The 15,448-nt window shown below is 48.0% G+C and overlaps 1 protein-coding gene across 4 annotated transcripts in view; it reads right to left on the minus strand.

Annotated features, from left to right (window-relative positions):
- UNC13C (unc-13 homolog C) overlaps positions 1-15,448 on the minus strand; it is a 133,316-nt gene that overhangs the window by 43,853 nt on the left and 74,015 nt on the right. For all 4 annotated transcript variants that reach the window (XM_053364334.1, XM_053364332.1, XM_053364333.1 and 1 more), the window contains exons 10-16: positions 12,667-12,836; positions 11,044-11,159; positions 10,436-10,599; positions 7,911-8,061; positions 5,276-5,344; positions 2,639-2,728; positions 1,930-2,058 (exon numbers count right to left, since the gene is read on the minus strand). In XM_053364334.1, coding sequence (XP_053220309.1) covers positions 1,930-2,058; positions 2,639-2,728; positions 5,276-5,344; positions 7,911-8,061; positions 10,436-10,599; positions 11,044-11,159; positions 12,667-12,836 — 889 coding nt within the window. The remainder of the gene's footprint in view (positions 1-1,929; positions 2,059-2,638; positions 2,729-5,275; positions 5,345-7,910; positions 8,062-10,435; positions 10,600-11,043; positions 11,160-12,666; positions 12,837-15,448) is intronic.

A 15,448-nucleotide genomic window follows, 5' to 3' on the forward strand; every position in this document is an offset into this window, starting at 1 on the left:
AAAATGATGGTTATAAAGGCAGGCAGAGGCAACTCATAGGTGATAAGGGCTATCATTGTTTTGCATCAATGACTGAATTCTTGCTATGCGTCAGAAGCAGCCGGTTGTAATGACAGTTCTGAGCACCAGGCCCCTTCAGGTTCATCCAAGAGGTAACCAAACCACATGCATTGTGCTTGTCAAGAGGTAACTGTTGCCAGGAAGGAAGGAAGGAACAAGCGCTGGCTTCTTTTACTGGTTAAGTGAGAGACAAGCCAATCCCTGGGTGATGCCATTAAAAAAAGGATTCCAATTGCAGACCTCAGCCAAAGAGCAACCTTCACGATTTCTTCTTCCATAAAGGCAAGGGACACTTTTACTGTTACAATGCTCATTTAATTGATCACATCTTGGTTGTTGGCAATTTGGCTGCCTGTCTCTTTATTGCCCTCTATTATCCCTCCTTTTAGAAGGGTGAGAGGAAGGAATATGGCCAATTTCCACTTTTATTGCAGTGATTTCATTGCAAGCCAGGTTGGGATGAGGCAGACGTAGTCTGCTGAAACCAGCAGTGAGAGTGTGAAAGAGGCAGCTTCATTCAGCCTTGGGGTCCGACTGGAGCAGCGGGAGGGTGGGATGCCCCCACAAACAGGGCATGGAGGTGAGGGTCCTCCACTAAAGGACTGGTATTCCTATTGTGCAGAGTCTATTGTGGTTCATCACGCCCCAAGACCCTTTCATTTCAGAGGCCACCGGCATATGGGAGGGAGAGGATTGTGGTTCAACCCTGTGGCATTCCCAGTTCCATGATCTCAGCAGTAGGTATCAATCTGAAAGGCTGGTGGTCAGCAGCAAATCCCAGCAGCCACCCATACTGGCTCATGGGAAGCCTACTTGGTGCTACTGCCCATCATCTGGGACCCAAGCATCTACAGAACCACCCCTCATTCCTGCTCTGTAGAGAGCGAGTTCCTCCATTAAGCTATGGCATTGAGAAGGCCCATCTCCAGGCATCCCTAGGAATCTTGAGAAATTAGGTGGATGAGGTTCCCTTTCCCCCAGTACGTTTCTGAGCACAATTCAAAGTGTTGGTGCTGACCTTTAAAGCCCTAAACGGCCTTGGCCTTGTATACCTGAAGGAGTCTCTCCACCCCTGAGGTCCAGCTCCAGCTTCTGGCGGTTCCCTCACTGTGAGGTTACAGGGAATCAGGCAGAGGGCCTTCTCAGCAGTGGTGCCCTTCCTGTGGAATGCCCTCTCATCAGGTGTCAAGGAGATTGAGAACTGCATAACTTATAGAAGACATATGAAGATAGCCCTGTATGGGGAAGCTTTTAACGTTTGATGTTTTACTATGTGGTGTAAGCTGCCCAGAGAGGCTGGCGAAACCCAGCCAGAAGTGCGAGGTATAAATTAGAATATTATTATTATTATTATTATTAATGCCATTGGCCAGGCCTGGTTTTATCAGCTTGCATCCCCCCACCCCCCTTTCTCCCTCCTCCTTCCTTCCTTCCTTCCTTCCTTCCTTCCTTCCTTCCTTCCTTTCTTTCTTTCTTTCTTTCTTTCTTTCTTTCTTTCTTTCTTTCTCCTCTCTTGCAGTGGTTTGTGCTCAGGGCTTGCAGGTCAAGGATAAAATTGGCTCCAGTGATCTGTACATCACAGTGCAAGTGGGCAAGACCAAACCCAGCCAGATTATTGGCGGGGTGTAAATAATTTGTCGTGCAGCTCAAAGGATGAACTCCCTCCTTAGACATGCCTGCTTGGGGCCTCTTTTGCTATATTTTAGGAGCCCAGTGACTGCCTGGGACCCTGGCTAATGCCCTTGCTTGCCACCCTCTGGAAAGGGCCTTCAAAACAGGGCTGGGCAGGAGTGAGAGGAGAGCTCTGCTAACAGGGCTTTCCAGCAATGCCAGATGATTGCAGGGGCTGCAAAGGGATCCAAAGCTTACCTGGTCCATTAGCTGAGAGTAAAGCTCATAGCAGTTGTCAAAAATGTATTTGTACGTGGAATCCAAGCAGGCTCGGACGCAGTCCTTCACAACCGCACTGGCTCGGGGCGGACTCTGCAGTTCCAGGACCTGAGGAGCATCACACAGAATCCATGGGCCAGAGTACAAGCAGCAGCTGGCTTCAAAGTCTGCAGAGCTGGCTCCTGCCAAATTACTGGGCCAACTCTTACCAGGTGTGCAGGCAGTATTTTAAGCCTCAACACCCCAGAATCTCTCAGCAATGATAACTTAAGGATGCTATTTGTCAATTTCCAAGGTGATTGGGGGGGCACACCAGGGGAATTTGTTTTCATCAGAAGAGAGGGGGTTTAGAGGCAGCCCCCCTCCCTGCCCAAGGCCCAGAGTGGTTTTGGGGGGCAAGACGGTGGACTCAGAGGAACCTTAGGGAGCCAGCATCTTACTCATACTAAATTTCGTCATTTTACTATATGTGGGAAACATTCAAACCAGCTCTTTTGAGTCACTCCCTCCCCCTCCGCTTGCCTGATTCACAGTGGGGAGATTCTGTGGAGGATTTTGAAGTCATCAAGCAACCCCCCCTTCCCCGAGGGACACCCCCCCCCAGCCGCAAAACACTGAGAGATTGATCCTGGTGGTCTCGAGGAGCACATTATGGTAAATAAATGTCTAGAACAAGAGCTGGAATTACCTTCATGCGGAAAAATGTAATGCTTGTTAGCAGATCCACGGTTGATTTCAGGTCTTGAAGCCTCTCAGGGCTGGTGGCAGGGAAATTATCCTGGCACGCGAACAGAACAGAAAATGTAGAGAACAAAACCGTCGGGGTTTTGACAGCCAGCAAGTCAACAGAGCCAGGCTCCGGGTGTCCCTGGAGTCAACACCCCGCTCTGGCAGAAAGCAGGCATGGAGCCAGCAGGATGAGAAATGGTGGAAAGAATCGCTCTTGCAATGGCTTTGCTGGGAGAAGAAGCTGGATTTGTGCTTCAGGGCACATCAGATATGGCCAAGGGAGGGCTTCCTCTCAGCTCCCTGTTGGGGTTTGGCAGAGAAATAGCACCCAAGCCGGCAAGTGGGGAGAACCTTTCTCCTCCTCTGGGAAGTGTGGGAAAATGTCTTTGCACCACCAGCTCTTTCCTGCTGGGATGAGCAGCAGCTGGTGAAATAGGGAAGGGCACTTTGCCTCAAGCACCACGTAGAAGATGCACAGTCTCCCTCTCAGGCCTTGAAAAGTTACCACCCTCTTGCAAATGCATACAAGATGTGTCATTTAAACCTTCCCTATTATTCTTAAGCTTTGCCAGCAGGGCTTGGATGTGCCTTGGGAGTTCCTTGCTCCAATGCACATTTTGCCACCTCCGTGCTGTGACTTTTCTGCGAGAACCATTGCAAGGGAGGAGGAAAAATCTTCCCACTCTCTCCCCTCCACAAAGCTCATCTTGCTTTCTGTGCCAAAGAAAACCACACCACAATTTTGGAAGGGAAGCCGAGAGACATTTGCTCAGGTGCCCAAAACAGTGCTCAGGTGCCCAAAACAGTGCTCAGGTGCCCAAAATCACTAAACAGCAGATAGGAACACCCCACCTATGCCCATCCAGGAGAGATTTGGTCAGTCTGTGGCCCCCCCCATTCAGCCCATCTCTCCAGCACAGACTGAATTAAACTCAAGGTCTTCTCCAGATTATCAGTATGGCATGGTTGCATCTCACACATTTAACTTGAGTGATTTCAAATATATATGGTTGAAGGAAGGCTGGTTGAAATTCCATAACTTACATGGAAGCAAGGCAGATAACTTAAAAGCTCTTTTTGCACCGGGTTTTCCCAGCACAAAAAGAGTTGTGAAGCTCTCTGCCTTTCTTTTCAGGTGCTGGTTTTGGGATGCTCTCGTGAGCAGTGCTTTTTTCCTGGGGGGTACGCATACCGCTAAACATTTTGTGAATCTTTGTACTTTTGTCCATTTACTGTCTTTATTTCCCCCAATTTGAACTATAAAATGGTGATTTTTCTTGAGTCAAAATGAGAGTACCCCTAAACTTTTTTTTTAAAGAAAAAAACACACTGCTCACAAGATTTTGCAAGGCTTCTCTGAATTCCCATGAGATCTCATGCAAGCACCCCTAGCCTTCCGGAGACAGCACACTGAGCAGGTTTTGCCCTGCAAGCAAGGCAGAAAGCTTAAAAGCTCTTTTAGTGCCGGGAACACTGAGTGCGAAAAGAGCTTTTAGGCTAGGGATGCCTGGGCGCGGCAGTTTGAGTATATGCCTTTTGCTATATATGCAGAACCCTTGGAACTGAACCTCCATATAAGATACTGTACTTTGTGGGATTCACCTTTCCTCCATATGACCTGCCTCCTGACCATTCATCCTAATTTGCCAGGCACAAAGCTTACCTGGGGGTTAGACGAAGCCTAGTCTTTGCTGAGCTTTCTTCTGATTTGCTTGTGGGGGAGCTTATGCCTCTGCTCCCTCATCTTTTGTTCATCCCAGGCTTTTCAGTGCTTTGCCCTCTCCTAACCACAAAAGTCTACTTACTTATTTTTTAATGGATAAGTTGCGTGAAGGTGACAGAGTGCTCTAATTGCACAGGCCTACATTTCCTTTCCTGTGCCTAAAGCTGTCCCACAAAGCAGTGACATGGCCTGGAGCAGCGTTCAAAATTTGCCAGTCATCAGGAACATTTTGCACCTGGCTAATTGTCCACTGGCAACCAAGTCAAGATGCCCGGGTGCCAGGATGGTGCCTGACGTCTCCACCATCTGGAGGTGCATGCCTGGAGATTCTTGGATCTGGACTGTTTTCACACATTATCAACACATCCTGTAGAATTCCACCCATTATATTTTATCCGCACAACCAAAATGAATTTCAGAAACCAAAAGTCGTACTGAAAAATACGACTTTTGAGCTGTCTGGCCCCAAAAGGCAACTAGGCATTCTGTTTTGGTGCCTGTAACCCTGGTTTAAGGAGCCATTTGAGAAACTATCTGAATTTCTAATACTGGGCCCTGGAGGCACCATCCATCACAGGCTGGGAATTTAGTTGTACACAATTGGTTGAATCCCTGGTGCGACAAATCTTTTTAAAATCAACAGCATACTTTTTGCAATTTGAAAAATGGTGGAGAAATGCATTAAAAGGTGTGCTGACAAGTCAATGGGAAGGTGCTAGCAAATGAGAACAAATGCTCATGAAAGGCCACACATCACAGAAATCCTCCGAAGCTTTGTGCAAGCAAATCAGGATGAATGTGCTCTAAACAGGTTATCAGGAGAAGCCCCACGTCAGGAGAAAGCGGTGGGCGAAAGGGGGTTGCTGTACCTACCCTATATTTGGAGAGGTCAATCCTCAATGAATTGTGCAGCTGATCCAGCAGTTTAATGAACTTTTCTCTCTGCGTGAGAAAACAACAGCACAGAGAGTTGCAGGTAAGACAGTGACTTGGTCACAACTACAGCAAATAGATGGCTGCCTCCTCTGCCCTTGTGGCTCCTGCTGAAGAGGTTGCAAAAGCTAGAAGCAGCAAGGAGGTTCTTCAGGCATGGAAATTAACGGAGCTGGGGGCTGGAGCACTTGTCAGGGCAGAGCCACCTCTCCACAAAGCAGGGACTCCTGGGACTTTGCTGCGGCTGCTGCATAGAATTGTAGAATTGCAGAGTTGGAAGGGATCCCAAGGATCCTCTAGTCCACCCCTGAAACCCAGAAGTCACAACTGCTCCCTTCAGAAGAATTTTAATTTGCAGGGGGCATAGCCCAGTGATTAAGCACCTGCTTTGCATAAAAAGGTCTTGGGTTTGATCCCTGGCAGCATTTTTCAGCTCAACTGACCACACAGATTGTCATGAGGATAAAATCAGAAAGAACCAGGAGTGCTGCCTAGAGCTCATTGCAATAAAGATTGGTTACAAATGTAATGATAGTAATAATAATATTAATGTTGATGGCACCAATAATTTTTTTTGAGGAGTACCAGAATTGATGTGTGAACATTGATTGTATAACTAAATAAAAGCCAATGCAATCTTTCCCCCCTCCCTAGCTATCTTTAGGTTTTCCTGATCCACAGGATATTTGGAAGAGTTTGCTTTTAGGAAAAGAATACGAGCCAAGCGCTGTCCCTGAACTCAGGGCTCCATTCCCTGCTGATGGCCAGGCTTGATATCCATCTGTTGAATGCCAAATTGGATTGGCATTTGCGTCAAAGGCAAATTAGCATTAACTTCGGAGAGAGGACTTTAGCTTGCGGAGATTAAGATAAACATGTTCCGAACAAGAGAGAACGGGAGTTAGGAACAGGGGACTGGGCCACTGGGGTGCAGGGTGAGACTTTTGTTTCCCAAAGCTACAATGAACCTCCCAGGCGGCCGTGAAATCACGCGAAATCAAAGGTGGGAGAAAGGCTTTCTACAGGCTCCCAATCAGTTTGCGATAAGCCTGCTAACCCTGCTGAACTGAGTTATGACAGAGAATTTGTCTGGGTGTGCTGGGGGTGAGAGAGAGTCACTCTACTTTCTGGCTTTTGTGGGGGGGGGGGAAGGGGGGATGTCCTTTCCTTAGCCTTGTCACTCTTTGTTCCTGGCAGCTGAGCACTGAAGTCTCTTCTCTTGTTATTGAAAGTAATGATTTATTCACATCGAGATCATTGGGGGTGAAACATAAAGAAGACTGTGGAGGTTTTATTCTGGATTGAGGTCACACCCCTCATCCCCCCCCCTCCCCAGAAGCCAACAGGAGTGCTGGGAGGGGCTCAGACCCTTTGCAGTCTTTTAAAAACACATCTCTTGTTTTCCACAGCCGGTTTCTTAGCCAGAGAAGTTCCGGGTGGCCAGCCCCAAAGGCTCCAGAAATTGGCACCTCAGAGCTCTGATCTAAAGTAGTCTCGCCCTGGGCAACCAGGAATTCCAGGCAGGCAAGCAGCATGTGGGGACAGAGAGCAGCTCCTCCTTTCCTGGGGCACTCTGCTTCCATCCCGGACGTGGAGGAAGGGCTTCTTTCCTTTTCCTTTGTGGATGGAAACACCCTGGTCTTGCCTGGCCATAGCAGCCACCAAGCTGGGCATGCCAGAGAGGAAGCATCCCTCCTTTCGTGTCTCTGGCAAGGAAACCAAGCAGGTGGCTGGGGGCAGCAGGCAGGCAGGCCGGCCAGCGTCCACCCCCCCAACATGCTGGGTTCTTGGTCTAGTTTCCACAATTCTTCTTTTTACTAGAAGAAGCAGTGGTGCCCCAGTGGTTGGAGTGTTGGCCTGAGACCTTGAGAGTCCGGGGTCTAATCCCCACTCAGCCACAAAGCCCACTGGGTGACCTGGCACTCACCTCAGCCTTGCCTACCTCACAGGGTTGTTGTGCGGATAAAGTGGGGAGGAAGAGAGCCATGAATGCCACCTTGAGCTCCATGGAGAATGATATGAACGTAACAAAATAAATAAATAAAAAATACTAACCTGAGGGCTAGTAACTTGGGGTGTGTGTGTTGAGCAACAAGACTAATTTAGAGCATAACAAAAATCCACAACAAGGCATAATACGCATAAAAGGTGTTCAGATTACATCTTCAATTTAGCCCGATCAAATTTCATTGCAGATCCTTGTCTTATTTCTTCTCTTTTAAGCCACCCGTTCATTTATCGTTTTGTTTGTTTTTGGTCTGGTTCCAGCCCTCAGTTGGCTCCTGAAGCAGCAGCCACGGTTTTCAGTTACAAATATTACAAAGAGAAGGGAGCGGGGAGCTCCTGGGCAAAGATGAGAACCATCAGACTTACACTGGGGACTCACAAATCAAACAAGAAAAACAACACAGCTCCACCCTTGGAGATCAAATTGCAAAGATGCACTTCAGTGTGACACAGAAATATAAGCCAGTGGTGGTCTTGATACCTCAGGGACTGCAGGTGAAGGAGTATTTCCCCCGGGGGAATCTGGACTGAAAACAAACAAGGAGAAGCAGAAGAAAGCAGCACCTACCCCAAAGTTGGTGGCAGCAAATCGGTCCGAGGCAGAGACGTTGGTTGTGGCCGTGGTGTGAGCGTAGAAGGCATTAATGTTGGCCAGCAGAGTGCTCATGACTGCCGGGACACCGGGACACATGTACTTGGAAGACAGGCAGGAGAAATGCCTAGGAGGGAGACCAGATGGGCAGGCTGAAGCTCTGCTAGTGAGATGGGGGTCCCCAGCTGCAGGACAGGGGATCCACCATGCCCAGAACAGTGTGAAATGAAGACAGTCTTTAAAACCACAAAACTGAACTTGGAGAGATTTGGAATGACCCTTCGCAGCTTGCATGTCAAAACCCAACTTCTCCTGAAAGATGCTGGATGGGCAGAGATGGGGCAGTGGCAGAGCCTCCTTCCCCTTTTGATTTTCAGCCATGCCCTCTCCAACTGTTTGTTTTCGTGCCAATAGCAGCTTCGTGCGGTGTGTGTGTGTGCTTATAGGATTGCCACTTCTGTTCTGGTAAAATACAGGACAGGACAATGGTGGGCAGGGGGTATTGGGGCGGTTTCTTTTTCCACTTGGTGCTGAAATGACTTCAAAGCAATCCTTTATATTCCATTGCAGTTAAACCTCTGGAATTTACCGTAACTCTCTCGCTCGCTCTCATACACACACACACACACACACAGAGAGAGAGAGAGAGAGAGGGGGGGGAATTTGTAGATCTGTCTGTGCTTTGCACAGAGTTGAAATACATAACCTTTCACCAGTGGCATACCGTGGGTTGCCAGCTTCTGGGGCAGAGGTGGATGGGTGGGAGGGAAATGGATGCAGTACACATGCACATTCAACTGCCTGATGGCATTCGCGTCACCCAGGAGATAAGGAAAAAAGAGTTGTTCCATTGTCTGGAGAAGTCACTTCCTGGTTTGCATGGAGTAGTTGTTTTCAGTGGAGCCCAGCAACAGAAGTGCGCTGCTGTATTGAGTCAGCACCAGGTGTTGAAATTTTACACCTTCTGGGGCGCTACTTTCCCCCCACCCCCCCTCTCAAATACCATGTAGGTAAGTATGTTCAGAACTGGGCCTTCTGGGCTACACTGGCACTAACCACTTGTTTGTAGAGCCCTGGAACCTGTTGCTCTCTGAGGGACGGGGCCTGGCGCTCCCAGGCTGCAGCTCTGTGGATGGCCACCTTAACCCGGCTGAAGCTGCAGGGAACTGGAAGAAACAACATGAAAGCTGTGCCCTGGTTTGCTCCTCCCTGGTGAGGAGTGGTAGCAATGAGAAAAAAGGAAAAGAATGGAACAGGAGGTGGCTTTTTCAGCCAACCCAGCAATGCCTTTCCTATAGGAGCGGAATGGGCATTTGGAGAGGATCCTTAACAAGAGAGAGAGAGAGAGAGAGAGAGAAAGAGGAGCAGAGTGGAAATAGGGGAAATACAGGGCAAACTGCAACCCTACCCACCCCTGATCCAGGTGCTCATTTGACTATGCGCAACAAACCAAGGTTAAGTGATGAAACTCTGATGGCTAACAATCAGAATTGCAAAGCACAGGGATGGCAGCAGGCAACTTGGAGTAACAGAGCAAGTGTTAGACCCGTGAGAGTCAAATTCAAATTCCTGCTTAGCTGTGAAGCTTCAGGCCAGTCACTCTGACTCTCAGCCTAGCTGACCTCACAGGGCCGTTGTGAGGATGAAAGGGGGATCACAGGGACAACCACACATGATGCCTTCTGCTTCTTGGGGCAGGGGGCGGGGAAGGTGAAATCAATCAGCCAATGAGCAAACTGGTGGAGGGAGGCAAAGGATTCATGAGTCCGTTTCTTGAAAGCATTTGGGACACAGCAATGCCCACCACACAGTGCATTTGACGGAAGAAAAAGCCTCAGGCCAGCAAGGGGATGAAGTCATCCATATTCCTCAGGGGAGCTTGTGAGGTGCTGTGGTTTTGTCTTCTTTCCTCTGAGTTATAGCTGGAGAAGCTCAAACCAAAGTTTAAGTTTCCTGAGAGCTAGGCAAGGGTGCTGATCCCATGTGTTGCAACAGGGGCAGCAGCAGCGGCCGCCTTGGAGCACACACAGTCAGCTGAAATGGAGGGGGCAGACCTTGTGATTGTGGGTGTGCAATGAGGTATGTGGGGCATCCCTTCACATCTCTGGGTTGAAAGATTTCCTTCCGGCAAATGGAACGGATATTTTGCTTTTGTGCATTGAAAAAGCCCTCAGTTGCCTTGGGTGGATGGCACTAGTTCAGGAGCAAATCACCTGCACTGCAAAAAATATTTAGTATGCAAATACCACAATGCTTTCAAAGTCTTTACAAAGAGCTTTACACTTTCCCCAGGCATGCCTAAAAGGACGGCATTAAGAACTTGCATTTTGATGCTGGAATAAAACCAACTTGGTGTGTCAAAATAATTTTTTGAAAATGGATCTGCAGCTCCTACTCTTCATGGGAGCTCAGCAACTCATTTGCAGCCGCAGTCGCCGCCCTCCCAATCCGCCCCGGCTGCCAGCAGCTCTGCTCCCAGTTCAACATGCTGTGCTACTTACGTCATCGCTTGGTAGATGTATTCGATGCCATAACGCATTGCAAACTCGTCAACAATCTCTTGGGCGGCTTCATCAAAGTAGACCTTCCAGGCCTCGTCTCCTTTGACTGCAGGGATCTGCACAGCCCCGCTTGACTTCACCTCAGTCAAGTAATGGAAGAGGTTCTGAAGGGAAGACATTTTTCACCTTAATTGGAAATTTCAACCTCCAAGTGCACTGGAGAAGACAGGGCTGTATTATGCTCACATTTCCTCCAAACTTTCATTAATTTCACATCCTATTTGCTTGTTACAGGGATCTTTGGACGAATGAGGTCTGAGAAAAGCTTAGAGCCCAAAAACATCCTCCTGGAATGCCAGGAGCGATTTGGCCTCATTTCCTGGCCTTGGCACAAGCCTCCTCGCCCCCTCCTCAGCTTCTTACCCCCTACCAGTCCTGATCAGTTTGCCATCTTGTAGACTCTGCACCCAGCCACCCACCCACTTATGGGCCCTGCCTGGTCTTCCTCTCTCAGCCACAGAGTCTTATCCCTGAGAGCCACTGCCAGGCTCCTTGCGAGCTACCACTGGGCCATGCGCATGAAGGAAAAGTCCCATTCCACCACATACCTCATGTAAGCAGGTGTATTGCACATGATAAGGGGCTACCTTCTCCTCTCCTTTTATCTCAACGTTGAGCTTCAACCGAATGGCTCCAGAGACAGCAGATTTATCGGTTCGTTTGTCTAGTAAAAGCAGGCGGGGGAGGAGAGGAGGAAAGAAAGACGTTGGCTGTGGCCAAAGATGCGATTGTTAGCAGCTGAGAGGACCAAATGCTGCCACAAGCAGATGTCACTGCTTTTGTGCAAGTAATTTTGGCCACGGGCAAAGCATTCCTGCAAGAGGAGCAACAGTTCTGCCCTCCTCCCGATCCAAAGCTGTGTGCGCATGGTGGGTGGTGGAGAAGCTCAAAGGCCTGGGAACATTTTCTGTGAACACCCCCTTGAAACCAATGAGACAAAGCAAGAGGTCTGGCACACCCAGGAATGATCTGTGTGAAACAGAAGAGGTGTGTGTGTGTCTGTGTCGCTCCATACAATGCTTTAAAATCACTTTAAAATCACCTTGTCTGAACAAGAAGGAGGTGAAAGAAGGGAAAGCAAAAAAGGTTGTGTGTCTCTGCCTTGGCCAGGATCTTCAAGACCACCAAAGATGGAGGTGATGGACTTGGGTTAGGGGTAAACAAGGCTAGGAAAGAAACGCCTGCTTTGTGGGATGTGGTCCACGGGTAGCGGTCAAGTGCAACATTCCTTGTAATGCTAGAGTGGACATGCAAGGGAATGTTTGGTCCAGCCAGTCGAGACTTCCTGTTCCTCCTGCCTCGGATCATCCTTCCTCTTGCATGTGACCAGAGGTGGGCGTGACCTTACCTGTCCAGGTAACAAAAGGACGAGTCACGCAGCACCCCCTCCCTTCTTTTTTCTCTTTCTCCTTTCGTCTGCTTCCAGCTAGGACTGTTCTGTTGGTTGCAGCCAGCAGCAGCACCGGGACTGTCCCCCATGGGGTAAATCCACATCTTGCTATTTGTAACTTTAGGTTTTTAAGCCTGCCTTCAGGATTGATACTGTGTACTGCCTGAATGTGAGTAAACTTACTTTTTGTTGACTATGAATAGGATTGTGGTGCCTTTATCCTTTTTTTTATAGCTTTTAATAATTTGCTTAAATAGGTACATATAAATATAAACAACCAAAAATTACAAAGGAAAATTCCTTAATAGTAATGAAAAAAGACTAAAAAACTATAAATAATATTGAAGTACATGACACAGAACATAAGCAACTATGGGAAAGATAAAAGAAAAGAAAAAGAAAAAGGAAGACGAGCCAAAGCAGGAAAGCTCATCTATTGTACACTTCCGTCAAGCTCACAACAGATCATTATTCCAAATGTCTTTATTCTTTTAAGAGGGATTCAAGGGAACTTACCGGGAACGTACAATTCAATCTGAGGCTGAGGTTCTAACGAGCCTGCAACCAGCTATCTGCTGTGCATGTAAGAAAGGGGAATGTAACTCTGCTACATAAGGAACTTGCTAGCGCAAGTTAGGAAGGATATTAATAAACAATATATCCTCTCCTGCCACCCTGAACATTCCCACATGCTTCAACATTTTGTGTCTGACTCTGGCCACTGGCAAAGGAAGCCCCTTTCCCCTGAGGAGACTTTGCTTGTAACAAGAGTATTGCCTACCAAGGTTGTACCAAACATCCATTTCTCCGCTGAGGGTTCTCACTTCGATAATGGTTTGCCCCAAGAAGTCATCTGATTCTTTTTTGAAGTGCTGCTTCACCCGAGATTTGATGTCGTCATCCTCATCCCAGACCCTGACTTTTATTCTGTCTGTTGAGTTGTGGCATTCGCTGAAAAGGAAAAGTCATAGAACAGGTGGTGGCTCTAGAATAGGGCATGTCAGGCCAAAGGGCAACGTCCCACTGAGCCCAGGGAGCTTCTGGAGGCCTTTGCTTTTTGGGTCTGGCTATGGTTTGAGGTCACACTTGGGCTGCATTTGATAAGCAGCTGTCACTCTACAAGAGTGACCTCAAACCATAGCCATACCCCCGCACATAGAAAGAGTTTCTCAGGCCCAGCAAACAGGCAGGTGCCCTTGTTTCTCTCCAGGGGCACCTCCAGGGTGGGGGAGGGGAGGCTCTCTTGTCCTTCACAGGAGGAACAAGGATATTAGTCAAGATCATGACCTGGTTTGTCTCAGGCCAGCATAGACTTCAGAAGTGCGGGCACCACAGAGTTACTAGATAAAAATGCTCAGGTAAGAAGAAGGGAAACGAGAGAGAGAGAGAGAGAGAGAGAGAGAATGAGAGAGAGAGAGAGAGAGGGAGAAGGCTCAGCTGGTCCTGGCAGAAGGAGGAAGGCAAAAAATATGGAGAAAGCAGGGTGGGCTTCAGTCGAGCCTGAATGCAGCAGCAGCCACCATCAAGGTCAGAGCCACACCCTAAGCACCAACGGGCTTTTCTTCTGCGGCCTGGACATACGGATTACTGTATCCTTGGGCTCAGAAGTTAATCTGAGAAAAAAACATACCATATTTTTCCATGTATAAGTCGATGCTTTTTGCTGAAAAAAAATTAGGCAAAAATTGGGTGTTGTCTTATACAGTCATACCTTGGGTTAAATATGCTTTTCAGGTTGCGTTCTGCAGCAACCCGGAAGTAATGAAACGGGTTACTTCTGGGTTTCGCTGCTCACGCATGGGCAGATGCTCAAAATGACGTCACGTGCATGCGCAGAAGCGATGAATCGTGACCTGTGCATGCGCAGACGCGGGTTGCATTCTGCTCAGGATGTGAATGGGGCTCTGGAACGGATCCCGTTCGCATCCAGAGGTACCACTGTACACGGATAGTGAATGCAGAGGGGGAATGTGCAATTAATGGCAGCAGGAAGCAGGAGATTGGCAGTGGCGATTGGGCGGGTGATTGGTCGCTGCGGCAAGGCCTGCTGGCGATTGGCTGTGGCAATTGGGCAGGCGATTGACAGCTGTGGCAAGTGGGCGGCTAGGCTGTTGGTGGCGGCAAGTGGGCAGACAATTGGCTGCTGTGGCGAGGTGTGCGATCGGCAGTGGCTGTGGCAAGCGATTGGCAGTGGAGGGCAGGTTGGTGATTAGCGGAAGTGACCTCCCCCACCCCCCAAAAATGCTAAACAACTTAATTTCTTAATTTTGGATTAAAAAAAATAGGGGTTGTCTTATACATGTCTTATACATGGGGTCATTTTATACACGGAAAAATACGGTACGTGTAAAATGTTGGGGTTGTTTGTTATTATGATTCTTGATCGGTTATGGGGGTGATGAATCATGTCTGTGATTATTCATAGGAAATAAAACATTTCCTGTCTTGTCAAAGAGATGAAAAGCAAATCTAGGTCACGACATAAACAGAACCCGGTTACTGTGGTTTCTCCAGCCTGTTGTTAATTATCTGCTTTACCTCCCCATCCCCCCACCCCAGTTCAAGCCTGGCTCTCCAGCTGATGAGGTGACATGATTCAGAAGCTCTGGCCCTGAGCAGGTGCAAGGTAAACAGTGGAAACCTCCCCCCCCCCCATATTTATGCAACCAATTTGGAGCCTGGGCTGCTGAATGCAGGAGATGAAGGGGCCGTTTCTCAGCAGCCTCTGGGTGAAAAATACTCTTCCACTTTGGGCTCCACAGTGGATTCAGATCAGCTCTGTGTGTTGCCTTTTGCCAAGTGGAGTGTGTGTGTGTGTGTGTGTGTGTGTGTGTGTGTGTATGGCCACATGCACAAAACTTTCTGCCTTCCTCTGAAAAGCAGCAGCTCCCCAAATCTTGCAACCCTGTGTAGCAATGTAGGAGCAAGGATTGCTTCCAAGCAGGGTGGGTGGCATTGGGGGGGGGGACCAGTTTCAGGAGCAAGGATGAAGGGGCAGTAGCTCCACCCTGCCTGCCAGGGCAGCACTTCTCCCTATTTTACTTATTAATTGGGGGGGGGGCAGCGTAGTAAATGATGGGAAAGAACAACAAGTGAAATAAGAAGTAAAACATAAGACCATATTAAAAGAGGGAGACGACATGGAAATGTCAGGAAAGAATTCACTGCACCCCCCCTCCCAATTAAAAACAGAAGGCCAGATGAGATGAGTTATTTCAAAATGCCTGGGTGAGGAGAAACTTCTTCATCATGCATTGAAAAGACCTCAGAAATGGTACCAGGCAACCCGCTCTGGCATGTCTGTCTGCTGCCTAAGTGGGGGGCTACCATTGAAGTACATTTGATTCTAATATATAATATATCTATATCTATATCTATATCTATATCTATTATATCTATATCTATCTATCTATATCTATCTATCTATCATCTATCTATCATCTATCTATATCTATCTATCTATCATCTATCATCTATCATCTATCATCTATCATCTATCTATCTATCTATCTATCTATCTATCATCTATCTATCTATCATCTATCTATCTATCATCTATCTAT

The sequence above is a fragment of the Podarcis raffonei genome, chromosome 14, assembly GCF_027172205.1.
Source record: "Podarcis raffonei isolate rPodRaf1 chromosome 14, rPodRaf1.pri, whole genome shotgun sequence".
NCBI lineage: Eukaryota > Metazoa > Chordata > Lepidosauria > Squamata > Lacertidae > Podarcis > Podarcis raffonei.